We start from the raw sequence: 22,409 nt of genomic DNA, 5'->3' as shown, positions 1-22,409 counted from the left end.
GACAGCGGTACATGGGTCTGCAGGAGAGATGATGACAGGAGAAAGAATGTCTTCCATATTCTGAATGCTAATAACAAAATATAAACAGGAACACTGCCTGATTTTCCTCTTCCTAACACAGCGTGCTAAAGCCAATTGTAGTACCCCTATTACAGTCCTGGCTTAAATCTGCACTGTGTGGGGACTGCAGGTCCAGTCTTTTTGGCCGAGACAGCTCTTCTAATCATCGATTTAGCTTTATAGAGTTTGTACAAGACAATTTATGCAATGAAAATACCTGTGTAATATACGCATTCATCCCAGCCAGGTTTCTGCCATGCTGAATTTCGCGTTTCATCTCTTGTCTGCAAGTCCTTGTAAGCTTTAAAAAAAGTAAGACAGTTGAAATATTTGTAACTTATTAATCTATTTGATATAAATTAGAAACCATTTGAAGTTTCGACAAATATAAAATGTTACAATCCAGAACATTAAGTAATGATACCACTTTATAATACAAGTGGTCATTGTGAATCATATTTTGCCATAATTTAAACTTAATTTTTCTAAAACAATCCACATAGCCACTAAACCCATCCGCATTTACAATTCCAACTGCTACCACAGATGTCCTCCATATAAATGAGATACATCACTGGATACTGGTCTATCGTGCTTGATGAATTGTCTGTCCGTAAGCCAAATTACCCTAGCTAGACACTGGTCACCACCTCTCCAATAACTTGTATTCCTTCTCGTAGGTATAAAATAAAAAGTAACTCTTCATTATAATGGATTCCTGTGTTTCAGAACATAGAAATGGAAATTTCAGTTAAGAGTTGCCATTTCTTTTTCCCCAAATTACTAACATTGCTCACCCCAGTGTCCTCCATTTGAGGGGACACCAGGTCCTTGCTGGTTCTACGGATGCAGGTTGACCACTAGTTCCTTGTATAAGTGCCCATTTTTCCTGAGTGAAGCTACACAATGAGTGTTGACAATCTAGTCAATATGCATGGGAGAGTTTGCAACCGAGCTCATTCCTGTCTTCACCCGACATCAGGCAACTGCATACAGCAAGAACGGACTGTTGTATAATCATCAACTGTAACAGCACGACTGTTCCCCTAGCTGAGATCAACTAGGTCAGCACAGATCTGTCATTTTCATGGTCTGTATGGCTCAGCTTCTTAATGCATTAACTATCACTCTTCCCCTCTTTTTATAACCTTCTGATCTGCACAGGCAGCAGTCCTGCTCCCAGTCTCTGCTGCCATGACTCATGCTACATGGGCAATAGGTCAGCAATGATTTGCCATTCTTGTGACGCATTGTCCGGGGCTTCTTCTCGGCACCTCTCTTGACTGCTGAATGCTCAAGAGAAGCAGCATTGCAGGCTAGGATTCTACTTAACTGTTCGTTCAAAATAATTCTGAATTTTTTTTTCTTTAAAAAAAAATGTAAGTGTTATAGCACAGAAGCAAGCCATGCCGCCTACCATGTTTGCACCACGAGTACCTAATTTGATCCCACTCTCCTCACTCCCTTGAATATTCCTCTTTTTCAAGCAACTATTTAATTTGTTGAAAGTACTTATGGACTCTGGTTCAATGTTTTGTGCTAACCACCCTCTAAAAAGATTTTTTGTCAAACCTCCCCGTTAATTATTTTTGTGATTATCTTTGATATGTACTCTAGCGCCATCTCACTAACCAATGGAAACAATCCATCAATAGTTACATTATGTCTCTTCATAAGCTTGAAGATGTTTCTCGGGTCACTGTTCAACTTTCTTGCTTCCAATGAAAATGCCCCAATAACTAAGTAACCCTTCGTTCCTGGTAACATTCTCGTTAATCTAATTGACCTTTTCCATTACTTTAAAAAATAAAATCCTTCCTACAACGGAGTGCCGAAAACTAGGCACAATACTCCACTGCATCTACCCATCCCATTAGCCTATCTAACTCCTCGTGCAGTCTTTTATAGTCCTCATCATAATTTGCTCATTGTCCAATTAAATATCAACAAATTTTGATATGGTTCTTTCAATTCCCATGTCCAAGTTATTTACGTATATAGTACATTACAACTCCAAAACCCCTGTGGAAACGCAATCACATCTTTCCAATTTGAGTAACCTAACCTCATTTTTGTTTTCTATTCTCCAACCATTTCTATCCATTTGGCTACATTTCCTTCAACTCCATGTACTACTGGCCTGGATTTTGCAGTGGGAATAACGGCGAGGCTAACAATGTCAGTTATTATGGAATAAATCGGACAGCAACTTCCGGTGTCCACAGTTAAACGCTGTCCGATTTGCCCTGCTCCTCCACAAGCTACACTACACCAGTACCTCATGAATGGCGTGAAGTTGTGGTACTTACCCACTAGATACCCACTAAACACACCAGAAAAAGTTAGGGCTCATCCATTCAAGTACAAGTGAATTTTTAATAGCGTGACAGGTCTTAATTGCTGCCAAACATCTCTGGCACTGAAAGTTACTTTTACACATGTAGGATCTCATTCCTTCAGGTTTTAATCATTGTTGGGAGTTTTTTTTTAAATTAAAACATTTTTTTCCAGTCTCTTATCTCTCTCTCTTAGTCCCATCTTTCTTTCCCGTTATTTACAAGAAGATTTCCAACTACTGCAGTATTTTGCTTTTTGAGATGAATCTTTCTTGAAGTGTGCAGTTGATTTGTTGTTGGTGGATGATTCCAGTCAAACAACAGTGAGACTTTGAGAACTTGAAACTTACTACAGTTTATTGCAGCAATCCCAGGCTGGTTCTGACCATATAGACAGCATGAAGACTGAGATTTGGAAAGAAAAAAATAGGCTAGAAATAGGCACAGCTAAAAATCCAAGATAAATTTCTGTGCATGATTTTACATTGAACTTTTACTTCTTGATTTAGAATCTGCGTGCCTCATTAAGGATTCTTCAATCTGATTAGTTCACACAGATCCCAGATCCCTTGTAGAGGATGCTGCACGTAACCATAAGATGCCGTGCAAAAGCCCACAAAATGTTTGTGAGCAGCTGTAAGCGTAATGAACGGCAAGTGCTGTTCATTCAACGTTGACCGCAAAATCCAGGCTATTAATATCTTTGCCATGTATTTCTTATGTGGTACTTTATCAAACGATTTTTTAAAAAATCCACATAAACCACATCCACTGCATTTCTTTTATGTAACTGCTCTCAAATCCTCAAGGAATTCTATAAAGCTGGCTCCTATTAAATTATGTCCTTCCAAGTGCTTAGTAATTTCAACCCTTTATACTGTTAGTTTACCAACAACTGGTCTGTAATTTCCCAACAATCTTCCCTGCATCTTTTTTTGAAGAGCAGAGACACATTTTCTACCCTCCATTCCTTGGCAAAATGTTACTTTCCACAGATTTTAGAAAATTATAGTCAGATCCTCTGATATTTCTTCTTTAAATCAGCAGACCTCTGTGATATATCTACTTCAAGATTGAGTAACTTTAGTCCCATTTCCCTTTGAATAATAACCTCCACTAAAAGTTCTACACACATTGTGGTGGGTCTATACAGATATCCAATTCCTCTGTGAAAGCCAAGGCAAAGTATTTACTTACTATCTCTGCCATTCCCTACCAGTCTGCCTTCTTCATGCTTAGCACTTTTACCTTGACTATCCTTTTACTACTGATGTGCCTACAAAAAGCTTAATTAACCATGACAAAAATTAAGTATTTCTGTCTAGCTTTAAGCTTGGAACCGATTTTCTTTCATTCAGTCACAACAGAATTGAAAACCAGCCGCATTCAGAATTCATGTGGCAGCAAAATCCAGTCTAAATGCTTTATTCAATTTGTCAGCTCATTTTGAATGTAGGGGACAGTTAGTTGAATTAATGAAGCCTTATCAATAGTTTCCTGCAGTATTTAATGGGCGGGGGGGGGGGGGGGGTGCAGGAAGGAGAGAGAGAAAGAGAGTGACAGTGACTTATGTATGAAAGAAATGATGAGTTACAACACAGACAAATACAACACAGACTGTGCGGAAGGTCAAACAGACAATGCGAGATAGCACCATCTGCTTTTGAACTAAAAGACTCATCAACAGCTGTTCTATTAAGTAAAAGTCAAGTTAATTTTGGATGCGTGACTCCATCGAGAATAATTTCATTACAAATAATTTGATATTAAATTTGAAGGAAGCAGGCAGTATTGATTAAAAGAGGAAAAGTATAAATGCTGGAAATCTAAAATAAAAGCAGAAACTGCTGGAAGAAACACAATAGACAGTCAGCATCTGTAAAGAGAAAAGGCAGGTTATGATGTTTCAGGTGTGTACCCTTCATCAGAACTAAAGACAAGATAAATATGGATATCAGTAAAGTTGGAAAGAGAGAGAGAGAGAGAGAGAGAAAGGGGGGGAGCCATCTGAGACAACTCAGATTTAGGTGGATTGGGACTGAACTAAAGAGAAAAAGATAGAATCTAGATATGAGGAAGTTAATTCAGTGGGACAGGAATATGCTGAAACAAGTGGTCTGCAGGGCAGTCCTATTTGTGCATCTGGGGAAGTCGTAATAATTTGCTGTATGGGGTTGGGATCGATAGGAGGAAGATGTCAAGAATAGTTGCAAACAGAATAGTTTGAAAAATGGTGGCTTGGCGTTCACTAGTAGGAATGAGTTAGTAGTCACAAGAAAGTTGGTGTTCAGTCCCAGCCAGGTAAAAGGACCTCCACCATGTACCACCACCTCCTTTGTCAGCCATACTGTTGATGATGTCAGAGTTGGAGTGGGGGACAGTGGTTGACAGATCATTGAAACCATCTACACAGTGTTCAGCAGTGGTAAATAAGGCCAAGAGAATTATGAATTATATTGTGCATGGAATAGAACATAAATCACAGGACATACAGGACTATACAGGACATTGGCTCATCTCCATCTCTCTCACTTCTGGTCACCATATTACAGAAAGAACAAGGCATTACAGCTCAGGAGAGAGACTGTGAATGAACAGATCAGCCACAACTATTTAATGCAGACAACATTTATAATGGACTATGTAGGAAAACAATCAGGGCTGATAACATCAATAATTTTAAAGAATTGGATGGGCATTTGGCATGAAAATCAGTCAACGCATTGTATACTTTGTTTTCGGAACCTGGGGCCACCAGATGGATCAAAATGGTCTTTTCTGATGGCATACATGCCTTTAATATATCCAACAACTATTCTAAAGACAATATAGCAACTATACTGTTTGCTAAAGTTCTTGACCAGATGAATAGCATGCGCATCATGAAGTAAGTGTCCACTTTTTGAAGTTCCTGAAGTGAAGTGCATCCTCTTCGGGCAATTTCATAATTTCAGAGAGATATTATACATGAGTTACTTTTAGTTTTTTGTAATGGTCAGTAAATTTGTATTATAGTAGCAACTGACTCTCAAGTCACTTATATAACCTTACTGCAGTGTAATATTGCAGTAATCATCATTTAATGGTATATGCAGGAAACAAAACCTTTTTCATTTTTACAAAAGCAAAATACTGCAGATGCTGGAAATCTGAAATAAAAAACAGAAAATGCTGGAAATACTCAGGTCAGGTAGCATCTGCGAAGAGAGAAACAGAGTTAAAGCTTCAGTAAGACTGACTATATTCAACATCCAATTAGGACTAAGCACAACGAGCCAGAAAAAGTACAAAGACAGTAGTAATTGACTGATGAAACTTATTTACCCCATAGGTGATGCACCATATACAGCTCGCCAATCTGAGAGAAGAAGCCACCAACTGCTTCATTGTTCTCTTGTCGATATCGAATAGCACGAGCCCTGTGAAAAATTAAACGAATCAAAACTAAATAAAATTAAAAATTAAAAATATGGCTAATTCATGATTTCAAGCAATTATGCTATTAGAACTTATTGCATGATTCATTCTTTCTTGTTAAAATTTTGTTGAAAATGACCTCTGAAAGTTGGTTTGATTCACAAAATAAAGATTAATATCTTAAATAACTTTACCCAAAATTCAAATGGGAAGCTGAAACTGATTACATGAAATTTCAAGTTATTCAACATGCAGTTTTCATAATCCAGTTCAGTTTTGCAAAAATTAAAGTTCAAATTTGATTCCTTTACACTAATAACATTTTACACAAACACTTACAGTATTTTAAATTCTGAATGGAGACTGGGTCAAAAATTCAATGACCTTTCACCCAACCAAAATCCTCAAACATAAAAGCAGCTGCAACATTAAATGTTTAAACAGTTAAAACAGGATTTTCAACTTTGAAGCATACTTCTGCACACATCCATGTACACCGACTTAAATGGGCACAAATATTCAGGGGTTATTTATAAGAGGTGGATTCAGGCATCATGGTCAACTGGAATAACATTGAAGTCGAATACATTTATAATTATATCAGTATTTTTTTTTTAAAAAGGGAAATGCAATCTTACTTCTAGTTAGTTAACTGATATAATTAGTTAGTTACTTTTGGTATCCAATCCTGTTGGCTCTTAAAATATCCATTTTGGACTTTTGCACAAAGCAAATAAAAGAGGTACAGTTGTATATAGCAACATAGAATGACACAGCACAGAAGGAGGCTATTTGGCCCACCATGTCCATGCCAGCTCTTTGGTAGAGCTATCCAACTAGTCCCACTCCCACGCCCTTTCCCCATAGCCCTGTAAATTTTTTTCCTTCAAGTATTTATCCAATTCCCTTTTGAAAGTCACTATTGAATCTTCTCCTTTCAGGCACCATATTCCAGATCACAACAACTCGCTGAGTAAAAAAAAAAGATGCCTCATGTTCTTTTGCCAATCCCAATCACCTTAAATCTGCGTTCTCTAGTTACCGACCCTTCTGCCACTGCAAACAGTTTCTCTTTATTTACTCTATCAAATCCATTCATGATTTACAACACCTCTATCAAATCTCTCCTTAACCCCAGCTTCTCCAGTCTCTACATAACTGAAGTTCCTCATCCCTGGTATGATTCTAATAAATCTCTTCTGTATCCTATCCAAGGACTTGACATCCTTCCAAAGTGTAGTGCCCAGAATTGAATACTCCAGCTGATGCCTAACTAGTGTTTTATAAAGGTTTAGCATAACTTTCTTGTGCCTCTATTAATAAAGCCAAGGATCCCATATGTTTTTTTTAAATTTAAAACAGCCTCTCAACTTGTCCTGACACCATCTTAGATTTGTGTATATACATCCCCTCCCTCCCCCAACAGTCTCTATTCCTGCACCCTTTTAAAATTATATAATTTAGTTTATATTGCCTCTCTTCATTCTTCCTACCAAAATGTATCACTTCACACTTCTGTGTTAAATTTCATCTGCCATGTGTCTGCCCAATTCACCGATCTGTTTACGGCCACCTGAAGTCTGTTACTATCCTAGTCATGGTTTACTACATTTGAGTTTTGTGTCGTCTGCAAACTTTGAAATTATGCCCTGTATATCCATGTCATTAATATATATCAATAAGAGCAGTGGTCCGAATACCCTGGGGAACACCGCTGTATACTTCCATCCACCTTGAAAAACAACCGTTCACGAGTACTCTCGGCTTTCTGTTCTTTAGCCAATTTTGTATCCACGCTGCTATTGTCCCTTTAATCCCACGGGTTTCAATTCTGCTAACAAGTCTATTATGTGGTACTCTGTCAAACACCTTTTAAAAGTCCATATACATAACATAAATCACACTACCCTCATCAACCCTCTCCATTACTTCATCAAGGAACTCGATCAAGTTAGCAAAACATAATTTAACTTTAATAAATCCGTGCTGACTTTAATTTATTACCCCATACTTTTCCAAATGCCAATTAATTTTGTCCCAGATTATTGTCTCTACATGTTTCCCCACTACCGACATTAGGCTGACTGGTCTGCAATTGCTGGGTTTATCCCACTCATTTAAAAAAAATGGGTGTGACATTTGAAATCCTCCAGTCCTCTGGCACCTCCCACATGGCTAAGGAGGATATTGTTGGAGATGCCCGACAGGTGGATATATACAAGATCCCATGGCACATTTTTCAAGTTGAGCAGGGAGTCCTATGGTGTCTTATCAACACTACTAAAACAGATTAACTGGTCATCATCTCAATGCTGTTTGTGGGACCTTGCCATGAGCAAAATGACTGCTCAGTTTGCCTACATTAACAGTGACCAAACTGCAAAAGCAATTCATTGACTGTGAAACACTGGGATGTCCTGAGAATATGAAAGCCGCTATATAAATACAAGTTTTATTTTAAAATTATTTGAGTTGTAATTTACGAAACAATCAGTGTATCTCTGCCGCTGCTAAAAACTGTACATAAATCAAGATTAGCAAAATCCTGTTGGAGGCAATTTTTCAGCAAGTTTAAGTGTTTTTTCTCAACATAAAAGTGTATACAATATAAAATTTCTGTGCATGATTATCTAACATCTGAACTGGAAATACTGCCTTACCTATTTTGAAGAGAGAACTTACAATGTCAATATATAGTCAATTCCACTTGAGAATAAAAATTGAAAGTCAAGAACTATTTAGCACATCACTTCCATTAACCCGTTAAGGAAATGGCATCTAAAGTATTAAATGCTTAATAGTTTTCCTTAGAATATATAAACTGCTTTTATATAACAAAGTTTTCTAGAAAAGTGAACATTCTTGTCAAATGAATAGCTTTGCAGCAAGCAACCCTGTTACTTTACAAAGGTGGACTTGTGCATGTACAATGGAGTTTACCATTTAATAGAATTCCTCCATAAACATATAAACCAGAAAAGGATCTATAGGAGCAACAGAATTTTTTTTAGAAATTCAGACTATAACTTGGATTGTGATCTTGGTGAATTACATAGCATTTAAGTGATGAATTTCAGAATTTAAATTCATTTTCTTTTAACCTGCATCTGCAAACATTCTGTTTTACATTTAGAATGAATTATTTCAATAGTCGAACATTTAGCAAACATATTCTGTTATACATTTAGAATGAATTATTCCATAGTCAAACTCTTAGCAAACATATCGTTATAAATTTATAATGAATTATTCCAATAGTCGAACATTTAGAATAACTATTCTAAAGAGCTATTAGAGAAATGTATAGAACCAAAGCACATTCTTGTAGTTGAAATATTCCTCAATTAGCATGGTTATTGATTTTACAATTTCACTACAATTGGAACACATTTAATATATAAAGCATTGCGATTTTCCTTTGAATTAAATTGTTAGTCTCAAAGCTAACACATCACAAACAATGCTTCGGTGAGGGCATTGCCAAGAAACGACTGAATGGAGCCATATGTGCTGACATTCTCACTAAAACGTATTGGCCCAGAATTTGTTGGAGTGGGGCAACTCACAGCTTGCCCCATTAGCTACCTTTTCCCTCATTTTTCGGCTTGAAATCTTTTGCACCGCAAATTGCTGGAGGTGCGAGCTGATAATGTCAATGGGGCATCTGAGACCTTGGTGAACGATGGGAGCAACAGTTTATCTCCTTAACCAATGAGATTTAAGGATAAACAAAGAAGGAAATAGGATGAGCTAAAGTCAAATTAGGTACAGAAAGAGAAATAAAGAGATGGAAACAAAGATTGCAATGAGAGAGAAAGAGAGAGACAGAAAGGAAAAGTTAATTTTTTTTGTTGAAATTTTACATTTTAAAAATCTCTAAGAACAATTTACTACCTGCAGGAATGAGACCCCACAATTTCAATTGCTCTCTTTCTGGGCCAAAGAGGTTGACTGACATTGCAGGAACATAAATCCCATCATTAAAAGGGTCCTCAGGTTATTTAATACCAGTCCTAACTTTCAGTGGCGAGTTGAATTTGTATTTACTGCACAAAATGCAGCAATTTCTTGAAATTCATGGGGGAGGTCGATGGTGAGCTGTCGTTTTCGTGAGACTAATGGCGGAGCGGTGCAAATCGCCCAGCAATTTGCGGCAATTCACAACTCACAGTATATCTCTTCCTCACCACAAATTGCTGGATGATTAGTAACGACGAGTGCATTAAACTCGCCATTACTTTCCCAGCAAATTCTGGGCCATTATCTCTGCACTTTCAAAAGTGAAGATGGAGCAAACTGTCACACTTAACATCACTGTATAATTGATTAAAGAAATAGATGCATGGGAATGATTCTGAAGTGGCAATCTCCTCTTGGGGTCAGATAACAATTAAAAATGACAATCAGTCCTGGATATCCATTAGATTCTCTACATTCCTTTTTAAGTTAATTTCAAGCAAAATACTCCTGCTGCCATGTCAATTTCAACATGGATAGCCCAGCAATCAGATGCTTGGTGTTTCTGCCAATAGCAGCCGATTCAATTCCAGAGTCTACCTGACATGTTTCTGGCTCACAATGACATTTGTTAATCAACAACTTGCACTTCTATAATGCCTTTAACTAGTAAAAATCCCAAAGTGCTTCACAAAGGAAAAACAGAGAGCAAGCAATAATAGAAAATTAGAGGAGTGTCAAAAGGTACAGTTCATAGAATCTTACAGCACAGAAAGAAACCATTCAGCCCATTGAACCTGTGCCGTACCTTTGAAAGAGCCATCCATTTAGTCCCACTCCCCCGCTCTTTCCTCATAGCCCTGCAAATATTTCCTTTTCAAGTATATGTCCAATTTCCTTTCAAAAATTACTAATGAATCTACAGATTTCCAGTAGGCGTAGGGATTGAAGCAAGGGCACAGTCAGGTAACATTGCAGAGGTGGATGTCAGCAGCCTTGGTGATGGGTAGGATATGGAGAAACTCATCCTAGGATCGAACACTGTTGGTTCTTTTAAAAAAATTATTCATTAATTCACGAGATGTGGGCATCGCCGGCAAGGCCAACATTTATTGCCCATCCCAAACGGCCCTTGAGAAGGTGGTGGTGAGGAAGAGCCAGGGAAGGCAATGGAGTCAGAGACAAAGGTACAGAGTTTTTGATAGTTGTTAAACAGGTTAACTTTAAACCATGCCAATTTTCAAAAGGAAAGAATTCTGAATCAACTATGACTTTGTCAAATAGACAGTCTAGCCGCAGATAGTTCACAGCCAGGTGGTCGTGGAGTCACTGGTGGTGAGAGAGAAGTAGTGCTGCTTGTTGTCAGCATATATGTGGAAGCTGAAAACATAGCTATAGATAATGTCGCTGACAGGCAAGAGAGGCCAAGGTTGGAGCCTCAAAGTGTTCCTGAGTTCACCATGCTGGGATGGCAGAGGATGCAACTATTAGAAATGTGGTAACTACTTTAGGTGAAGTATGAGTGGAACCAAGAGAGGGCAACCCCATGGCAGTGAACACTGGCAAGATTTTGAAGCAGGATAGGGTGGTTGTGATGGAGAAGGAGAGATAGCATTCCACAGCTACACACATGGTCTCATTGGTAACTTTTACCAGGGTGGTCTCTGTGGTGTGGACAGGGAAGAAACCAGACCGAAGAGTTTCAATCAGGCAGTGATGGGAAAGGCGAGCATAGAACTGGATGATAAGGACAGGTTCATAAACCTTAGAGACAAATATGAGGATAGATATTGGGCGGCAGATGGAGAAGTAGCAGGAGTCGAGGATAGGCTTTTTCAATAAGGAATGGTGACAGTTTTGAATGTCAGGGGAACAAGGCATATATAAAGAGACTAGTTAACAATGTTAGCTATTTTAAAGAAAGCAGGAAACAGTAGGTTAGGATATCCAACAGCCACTGCCGCTATCAAAGGATTAATAGAACCATACTTTCAATCCATCACTGGCAAATAACCTTGCAATGCAAATGTCACATTGTACTTACAGTACAAGAAGGGTAAATTGTACAGGAGCATTAGTATGCCACTCACCAGTTATTACCCCATTCAATCATTGTTCCTGGCTGGAAAAATGATACCAATATTAAACAACAATCATATCAAAACAGAATTTATTATAAATATTATGCAACAGGATCTCAGTATTTCAGTGATATGATAGTTTTTTTAAGACAGTAAATGCGTCACAATTTGTTCTGAGGTGGAGACTGCTTATTCACTTATGTAAACTAAAGAATTTTTGTTTAAACATGAATTGCCCCATTGAGAAATAACTTACTTTTCTCAATTTTTCTCATATTTCTTCCCCTTTAAGCTCATTTAGTCTATGCATCCTCGCTATGTAATTATGATACCAAGATCCTTCGTGCTATAGCGCTGAAGCGTATTGAGCACAAGTGACCTAGACAATTGGGCGCGGAGGCTGGAGGCCCACTGCTCGGTGTCCGTTGCACATAGAATGAGATAACGTGGTGGGGGTATACATGTGCATTCAGTATCCAAGGAACATTATTACTGATCCCGAGACTGACAAGTTTGGGTGTCACACAAGAATTTTGACAAATATCTCTACTTGTAACATTAACCTATCTTCTTCTCTCACTCTCCAGATGCTGACTGACCAGCCATGTATTCCTAGCATTTTCTGCTCTTATTTCAAATTTCCAATATTTTCAATTTCCCTCTAGTTATCTTTAATAAATCAACTTTCTTATCCTTGCAATCAGGAGGTAAATAAAGCAGCTCATAAAATAAACTGTAACTTCTCATATTAATTTGATTATTTTTCCCCAGACTGCCATTTCCTTCAAGGTGAGGTCTCTGCCACAGTTGTACTGCTGAACTTGCTGAAAAACTTTACAGTCAGTCACATAGCCAAATACAAGATAATTTTATATTTCTCTTAAATGTTTTGACCTAAATTATAATCTTGCATGACTGTGCATGTGCCGGATGAAACTACATGGTGAAGTTGAAGAAAATACTTATTCAGTATATTTAGCAAGCATGGAAATTACCATGCATCAACTTGTCCATGTGCTGCTTCATTGAAATCTCAACACACTCAATCTTGCTCTGTTTTTAAAAAAAAAAAAATCTCAGCCTCGATTCATGTTGTGCAAGGATTACAGTATGAATGTGGCAGTCACTATTTAATCAGAAGCATCGACCACAAAATTCTGTAATTAGTTTCAAAGTCAAAGCATTTGGAAAAGTATATAAAAAAGTATTGAACTTGGATATGTAGATGCTGCCAAAATTGTCAACTACTCTGCAGGAGTAAGTGGACAACAATATGCAACAGTTGCCGGGGAAAGATGAAACAAGCCAGGAGGAAAGATCTGTCACCAACCTGGCTTTGAAAGGAAATTTGATAGTTCACAGAGGTCGGAACTACATCTAGCCCTCAAACCCTGGAAATTAACCTTTCATATCAGGCAACTCAGTCTTATTTGCTTTTATTTATCATCTCCAAGTTTGCCCCGTTTGAATTTCATGGAACTGGAGGTTTAGAAAGAGCTGTTTTTAAACTGTTGCCTCAATGTATCAGAACACCAGGATCTTCAACTTGACATGTGTTAAAATTAACAGGAACATGGATTTAAACTTTATGGGACCCCAAGGTTCCATGGTATGCACCTATGCAGCCCATGAAATAAACGTTAGGACGCCCCAGATTAGAATCACAGAATGTTACAGTACTGGCACAGACCATTTGTTCCCTCAAGTTTTTCTCCACATCAGCCACGTAATCTAATCACAATCTCCTGCTTGCTGCCCACACGCTTTATTATTACTCTTTTTCAAGCAATTATATAATTCCATTTTAGAAGAATGTATGGATTCTGCTTCAACAATGGTCTGTGGCAGAGAATCCCACATTCTCTCAGCCAGTCTAAAGAAACTTTTTCTAATCTTCCCTTTAATTCTTTCTGTAATAAGTTAAATTTATGACTTATTACCACCTTGCCAACTAGTGGAAACAATCTATTATTTACATCATAATCTTGAAGAGCTCCAGCAGATCCCCCTTACCAGGTTCATGTCAGTGATTCTAATAAGGATTTTCTTTTGATTTCCAGTTACATGGTAAGAAAGCTAATTTATTAAGAGTTAAAAGGAAATTTCAACGCCTGACAATCTTTTCTGACATGTTGCAGATCCTCTCTCCTCCCCCCGACAATGATGATAAAAGGCACACTATTACATTTTACTCTTACATTTTTCAGTTGATGTTCTTTCTAACTGCTTTTTGGTGTGGAAAATTAACTTAAGACTGCCATTATACTGTGCTTAACAGTTTAAATAACATTTTTAATTTTGAAAGAATATGCAACTTTTTATTGAAGTAATGTAGTATTAAGTGTGACCTCTAGGTTTTGTTAACACAAGACTTGATTCAGTTGTAGCGGAAACTGTTTATGATCACCTTAAATATGATCAACTTCACTTGTCACGATAAAATTTGGTAAGTACAATGTACTTAGACTTGAAATACTCAATGCAGTACGGAGTCATATAGACAAGGACACAAGTTCAATCCCAGGTTTGTCCGCTTTCTGTCCCTGATCTGCTTGATCTTTCCTCAGCCCGATATCAGTCTTTATCATCTTCTGATCTGTCTCTGTATTTCTTCTGCCCATATGCCTGCCCCTACATCTAGCCCTCTCTTATTGAATCTTACAGCACTGAAGGAGGTTATATGGCCCGTCGTGCCTCTGCTGGCTCTTTGATCGAGCTATTCAATTAATCTGATTCTCCTGCTCTTTCCCCATAGTCCTGTAAATTTTTTCTTTTCATGTATATGTAGATAATTACATCTTATAGTCAGATATGAGCATATATCAGCAGCCAGTTCCAGGAAGCAGAGCAGAAGTGGGCTTGTGCCCAAGCATAAGGAAAGGAACAGAATTAAGTGCTAGCTTGAAGCAGAGTGGAGGAGGACCCAGGGTGCACAGCACAGGTGACACAAAATGTCCACCTAACTTACTACAAGTGATAGGTTTTGCTTTGTTAGTCAGTTGCAATTAGGAAATTATTATTCTATTCTCAAATTAGATACCAGCCGAAATATGGGTGTATTTCAGTGTGGGTTTATCCACCATCACATCTCAAATTAATCTAAGTCTATACATACTCCTGTCAAAATCAACTAACGCAGATGGAGCATCTTGCAATTCCAGCCAATTATAATGTTCTTTAACAACTGGGGTTCTATTACAAAAAGTTAGAAACAAAAATATTTTAAATGTAGGAAGCATCTGTTCCTTACCCTGAGCTGGTAGGATCGTAGTTCATAAATATTAGGTCCTGACCTAGGCACCGGCTCATTCCAGAAACTGAACTCCAAAAGCAGTTGGTTTTTTCGAGAGAGCAGCATTTTTCCCCTCTCCTTCCTGAACTCCATGAAATCCTGTAAAATAAAAAGGTATACATTTCATAGCAGGAATGCCAAATTTTCATACTTGGCTAGTAATGTAACCACTGTCCTGCTATTAATAGGATGCATAATACAATAGAATCCCACTCCACCCACCCTACTTTTCTACAGCAATACCAGCTGCTCGATTGTACAGAAACAAAAGACACTGCTAACAATGCCATAAGCCGCCACACAGCACTGCCCCCAGTCATCAAAATCCATAGCGCAGCCTTGGACAACGTGGACCACTTTCCATAACTCGGGAGCCTACTATCAGCAAGGGCAGACATAGACGACGAGGTCCAACACCGCCTCCAGTGCGCCAACGCAGCCTTCAGTCGCCTGAGGAAGAAAGTGTTCGAGAAGCAGACCCTCAAATCTGGCACCAAGTTTATGGTCTACAGGGCTGTAGTGATACCCGCTCTCCTGTATGGTTCAGAGAAGTGGACCATATAGAACAGACACCTCAAATCGCTGGAGAAATACCACCAACGATATCTCCGCAAGATCCTGCAAATCCCCTGGGAGGATAGACGCACCAACGTCAGTGTTCTCGATCAGGCTAACATCCCCAGCATCGAAGCACTGACCACACTCGACCAGCTCCGTTGGGCAGGCCACACTTTCTGCATGCCTGACACAAGACTCTCAAAGCAAGCGCTCTACTCGGAACTCCTACATGGCAAGCAAGCCCTAGGAGGGCAGAGGAAACGTTTCAAGGACACCCTCAAAGCCTCCTTGATAAAGCGCAACATCCCCACTGACACCTGGGAATCCCTGCCCTAAGTGGAGGAAGAGCATCCAGGAGGGCGCTGAGCACCTCGATTCTCGTCGCCGAGAGCATGCAGAAAATAAGCGCAGTCAGCGGAAGGAGTGTGCGGCAAACCGGACTCCCCACCCACCCTTTCCTTCAACGACTGTCTGTCCCACCTGTGACAGAGACTGTAATTCCCGTATTGGACTGTCACCTGGGAACTCACTTAGAGTGGAAGCAAGTCTTCCTCGATTTCAAGCGACTGCCAATGATGAAGCAGCCTTAGAAAAAGTCAGTGCGAATATGCAAGAACTTCCGTTCATTAAACAGTTACTGCCAAATCTGACATCTTACACTAATAAAGGAGATATTGTAAACTAATTTAATGGATATACTGCACCCAGTGGCTTCAATACCTAGATTATCATTTAATGTTCCATTTGTTAATGCAGATTAAAATGAATTAATTTCAGAGTTATTAGTTTATGAAGATATTCAGTTATGTACATTCTAATAGTAAAACAACAAAATTAAATTCTGAGGATATGGAATCAGTCAGCTTTCTCCCTCGACCACAGTGCCCAGACTACTGCCGATGCCACTGTGTTTTCCAATAGGAGATTCAGGCCAGTGAACTGGCCGCTGATTTTCCCCACCAATTTGTTCCTTCCTCCCAGGTGCCTGACCACCACTTGGCACATCCTCATAGCAGTTGAGCAGAAATTGGGATCCCAGTCAAGTAGCTGGGGAGAGAATTTTTTTTTTAATAAATAGGAACCCACATGATTTATAACATTACATACTGTTGCTCCAACAAGTTCTTAAGTGAGCAATCATTTTTCCAATTTTAAGAACTTAAAGTGACTAAATGTTATCAGGGTGAATTCGCTTCAGTAAATTACAAAACTTTTTAAAGTTTTTTTTAAAAAAATGAGGCATCTTTACTGTGTTTACTATGGGAATAAATCAGCTCATTGGTATTCAACCAGGCTGCTTGGGATGCAAGCCAAACTATGCTCATACAACCCTCCGAGATCTTTACTCTCCTCCAATTCTGGCCTCTTGTGCATCCCCCAATTTTAAATCGCTCCATCATTGGCAGCCATGCCTTCTGCTGCCTAGGCACAAAGCTCGAATTCCCTCCCTACCAACATTCCCTCTAAGCTCTCTATCGCGCAGCCCAGGACAGGCTTTTGCAATGTTAAATTTCAACTTGCGCGAAACTGTGAATGGCTGCGCACCCAACAAAACAATTATGGGGAAACATTGCTTTCTAACTATCTTTCCTCCTTTAAGACTCTCCTTAAAACCTACCTCATCTGTCCCAATAGCTCCTTATGTGGTTCGGTGTCAAACTTTGTTTAATAATGCTCCTGTAAAGTGCCTTGAGATGTTTTACTATGTTAAAGTCACTATATAAATGCAAGTTGTTGTTGTTAAGTTTTCTAGGGTGGAAAAATTCTTTAAAACCGTAATTTGGTGTCACATATTTTTTAATCCTACATCACTATTGACTTGTCTACTTTAATTACCAACCTCCAAGGGTTCTTACATTAATAGACTACCAATTACATAAGAACTTAAGAAATAAGAGCAGGAGGAGGCCATACGGCCCCTCAAGCCTGCTCCGTCATTAATTACGGTCATGGCTGATCCGATCATGGACTCAAGTCCACTTCCCTGCCCACTCCTCATAACCCCTTATCGGTTAAGAAACTGTCGATCTCCGTCTTAAATTCTATACTAATGATTTGAGAGAATGCAATCAATTGAATTATTGCCATATAAATCATTGCAAGGCATATATCACACAAATAATTTCCTAATGATGTCTAGCCATAGTTGCTGGGGTAAAATTATCTCTGATATTGAAAGCTAATACAGGTTGAGCATCTGAATGTTCTGGAATCCAGACACCGGACCGATTCATAGCAGGGTCGTTCAGAAACCATAAAGTGTTCCGAAATCTGGACTCCCCCCACCTCAGCCCCCCGTCTCGGCTGCCCGACCTCCAGCCACCCAGCCCCCCACCTCGGCCGCTCAACCTCCCTCCACCCACCCCCACCCCCCTCCACTGCCTCGGCCCGACCGCAGCCATGACCTCAGGCCCTGGCCCCACCCTTACCTCGGCTGCCCTCCCCTCCCCTACTTACCTCAGCCCAGGCAAAGACGTCCCGAAATCCGGAAATACTTGGAATCCGGAACGGCCTCGGCCCCGAGTTTTCCAGATTTCAGACGTCACACCTGTAGATGCTGATATAAGCTACTGTATTGTTCAGTCCCTCATGTTAACCCACAGCAAAATCCTTACTGGGAATCTCTTTAAAATCAAAAAGTATTCACACAATTAAAACAAGTAACGTTGTTTTGGGTGTAACACATTAAGAGACAATTCAACTTTTTATAATCAATTTCCATTCATTTGAAGGACTAACAATATCAAAATCCTGTCATTTCATGCAGGCACTGAAGAAACGAGTACAAAAATCAACCCAAGGAGCTGTAATAATTCAACGACTGAAATTGATAATTAACAGGAGAATCAAAATGACAAGTTTTAAAAAAAAGTTGATCAAACCTTTCTGATAAGAAAACCAGAAGTGACTGGTGTGATAGTGAGCTTACAACATGCCCATGACTACCGTATGCTGCCTGGGAAGTGATCTCAGGCTCTATTATTGTGGGAGCTGTAGTCTGCTTTTTATGCCTATTTGCAAAATAGCAATCTTTCCAGGATACCATTGACATTCTCTAATACAGTAATTAAATAAACACTGCTCCGAGAAATGTAGAATAATTACAACTCAACTGCACTCTGTTTTTGGAAAAAAAATTGCTCCTTGAAAAAGCTGATCCTTTCTGCAAGGACAGGACATATTTATACCAATAACATCCAGTCTCAGCTCAAAATTAAACGGTGGAACGCATTGCGTTCAAGGCTTGTTCTTTCAAATGCAGCTCAGAAGAAAGCAAAAACTTAAAATTTATGTTTTTAAACATAGAGCCGTATTTTGCGGCCCCTACGGGCGCGTACACAGCGCATGCTCGAAAACCCGGAACTTGCGATCTGTAAAGAATTTTCTTGACAGATCCACCGCATCCCCGGGAAAAGGGCATCCGCTGACATAGAGTTGGGTTAATTGGCCAACTTCTGCCCAGTGAATGCCCGTGAAATTCTTACGCGCAAGGCCTGTTTTTACCAGCGTAAGAGTTTTAAGGAACAGAAAAATTAAATGTTATCAATAATTTATACATTTAAAAACCTGTGAAATAAAGCAAGTTTATTTTTTAGCCCTTTTAAAACATGTAAATTTATTTTTCAAAAAATGTAATTTTTGTTTTAAATATTTAATTAAATGTCACTAATAAATTTAAATAAATGTTTTTTAAATTTATTTGATGTCTAGATGTATATTTGGGGTATTCCCATTCATACTAGTGGGGTTTCCTTACATATGGAATCCCCATAAGTATGAATGGGGATTCCCTTGTCATTCATTGGGCTGGCGCACCTAACCTCAGGGACACTTGCGAACCTCCTGCGCCCAAGATACATGAGCCTCTTCCCGCGCGTACCCAGGGAGCCCCAGGACCGCAAATCTCCATACCTCCCGGACGACCAGGCATGTGGGCATTGTATTTGCGGTTTGGAGGCATTTCCCCGTGGGAAGCTTCCGACTGCAAATTCAGGGCCATATATAGTTGCAATTTCGCCCCATTCACCACAAAGTTGGCTAATTTGAAATAATCCATTTTCAGCAACTACAACTAATATTTTTTGGCAGGATGAGGAAGCAGCAAAAAAGCTAGGTATTGCAGAATTTGAAAATCATTCTTTATAAAGGCTTTGAGCAAAGTTATTTTGAAAAATTCAAGTAGTTACTGCCTGGATCATGCACAACCTACACAGAATGAAGAGAGAGGTTGGAGTAATAATGGACCAAATTTTGAGAGGCCGAACCAGATCATTCACAATCATGCCTATTTATCCCAGAGATGTGCTTCCGACCACATATCCGCTCCATCACCAAGACCACCGACTTCGACCTCCATGACATCGCCCGTCCCCACCCCTCCCTCATCTCATCTAATGTTGAAACCCTCATCCATGCCTTTGTTGCCTCTAGACATGACTATTCCAATGCTCTCCTGGCTGGCCTCCCAACTTGCGCCCTCCATAAACTTGAGTACATCCAAAAACTGCTCCCCATATCCTAACTCGCACCAAGTCCTGTTCACCTAACAATCTTGTGCTCGCCAACCTACAGTGGCTCCCACTCCAGCCTCCATTTTAAAATTCTTAATCCTGGTCTTCAAATCCCTCCATGGCCTCACCCCTCCCTATAATATCCTCCAGCCCTACCACTCTCCAAGATCCCTGTGCTCCTCCAATTCTGGCCTCTTGCGCATCTCTGATTTTCATCGCTCCAAAATTGGCAACCTTCCCATCAGCTCCCTAGGCCCCCAAGCTCTGGAATTCTCTCCCTAAACCTCTCTGCCTCTCTCCTACTTTAAGATGTTCCTTAAAACCTACCTCTCACTTGTCCTTATTATCTCCTCGCGGGGGCGGGGGGGTTTGCTAATGCTGTTGGGGAAGGTTTAAACTAGCTTGGCAGGGGGATGGGAACCTGAGAATAGATTCAGTAGGGAGGGAAGTAAAGCTGGAATTAGAAAATAAAAATGTAGAAAGTGAGTTTGAAGGAGAGGAAAAAAAAGCAGGAAAAAAGGGTTAAAAAAAACAAATTTAAAAGCACTTTGTCTAAATGCTCGTAACAAAATAGATGAGTTGACGGCACAAATAGATACAAATGGGTATGATCTGATAGCCATGACAGAGACATGGTTGCATGGTGATCAGGACTGGGAACTCAATATTCAGGGGTATTTGATAATTTGGAAGGTCAGACAGAAAGGAAAAGGAGGTGGGGTAGCACTGTTAATAAAGGATGGAATCAGCGGGTTAGTGAGAAATGATATTGGCTCAGAGGATGAAGATGTTGAATCAGTTTGGGTGGAGATAAAGAATAAAGGCAAAAAGTTGCTGGTGGGTGTAGTCTATAGGCCCCCTAACAGTAGCTACACGGTTGGATGGAGTATAAATCAATAAATAATGGAGGCTTGTAATAAAGGTTCGACAATAATCATGGGTGATTATAACCTTCATATTGATTGGACAAAGCAAATTGGCCAGGGTAGCCTTGAGGAGGAGTTCATAGAGTGTATCTGGAATAGTTTCCTTGAACAGTACGTTGTGGAACCAACCAGGGAGCAGGCTATCTTAGATTTAGTACTCTATAATGGGGCAGGATTAATAAATGATCTCGTAGTAAAAGATCCTCTAGAAATGAGTGTCCATAATATGGTTGAATTTCAAATTCAGTTGGAGGATGAGAAAGTTGGATCTCAAACCAATGTCCTGATCTTAAATAAAGGCGATTACAAAGGTTTATTACAATGTGGGAAGGGAGGACCTTGAGACAATCACTATCACTAGGGGGGTAGTGCTGGACAGGCTAATGGGACTGAAGGTAGACAAGTCCCCTGGTCCTGATGAAATGCATCCCAGGGTATTAAAAGAGATGGCGGAAGTTATAGCAGATGCATTCGTTATAATCTACCAAAATTCTCTGGACTCTGGGGAGGTACCAGCGGATTGGAAAGCAGCTAATGTAACGCCTCTGTTTAAAAAAGGGGGCAGACAAAAGGCAGGTAACTATAGGCCAGTTAGTTTAACATCTGTAGTGGGGAAAATACTTGAAACTATCATTAAGGAAGAAATAGCGGGACATCTGGATAGGAATAGTGCAATCAAGCAGATGCAGCATGGATTCATGAAAGGGAAATCATGTTTAACTAACTTACTGGAATTCTTTGAGGATATAACGAGCATGGTGGATAGAGGTGTACCGATGAATGTGGTGTATTTAGATTTCCAAAAGGCATTCGATAAGGTGCCACACAAAAGGTTACTGCAGAAGATAAAGGTACGCGGAGTCAGTGGAAATGTATTAGCATGGATAGAGAATTGGCTGGCGAACAGAAAGCAGAGAGTCGGGATAAATGGGTCCTTTTCCGGTTGGAAATCAGTGGTTAGTGGTGTGCCACAGGGATCAGTGCTGGGACCACAACTTGTTTACAATATACATAGATGACCTGGAAGAGGGGACAGAGTGTAGTGCAACAAAATTTGCAGATGACACTAAGATTAGTGGGAAAGCGGGTTGTGTAGAGGACTCAGAAAGGCTGCAAGGAGATTTGGATAGGTTAAGCGAATGGGCTAAGGTTTGGCAGATGGAATACAATGTCGGAAAGTGTGAGGTCATCCACCTTGGGGAAAAAACACTAAAAGGGAATATTATTTGAATGGGGAGAAATTACAACATGCTGTGGTGCAAAGGGACCTG

At 39.6% G+C, this 22,409-nt stretch overlaps 1 protein-coding gene across 1 annotated transcript in view; it reads right to left on the bottom strand.

Annotated features, from left to right (window-relative positions):
• Positions 1–22,409, bottom strand: part of nipsnap2 (nipsnap homolog 2) — a 42,320-nt gene that overhangs the window by 2,176 nt on the left and 17,735 nt on the right. The window contains exons 6-9 of the mRNA XM_070857222.1: positions 15,102–15,242; positions 11,861–11,892; positions 5,721–5,815; positions 278–361 (exon numbers count right to left, since the gene is read on the bottom strand). Of these exons, the coding sequence (XP_070713323.1) occupies positions 278–361; positions 5,721–5,815; positions 11,861–11,892; positions 15,102–15,242 (352 nt within the window). The remainder of the gene's footprint in view (positions 1–277; positions 362–5,720; positions 5,816–11,860; positions 11,893–15,101; positions 15,243–22,409) is intronic.

This window comes from Pristiophorus japonicus, chromosome 16 (genome assembly GCF_044704955.1).
Source record: "Pristiophorus japonicus isolate sPriJap1 chromosome 16, sPriJap1.hap1, whole genome shotgun sequence".
In the NCBI taxonomy this organism is placed as follows: Eukaryota; Metazoa; Chordata; class Chondrichthyes; family Pristiophoridae; genus Pristiophorus; species Pristiophorus japonicus.
The sequence above is the reverse complement of the archived record's forward strand: the minus strand, read 5'-3'. Positions and strand labels throughout refer to the sequence as shown.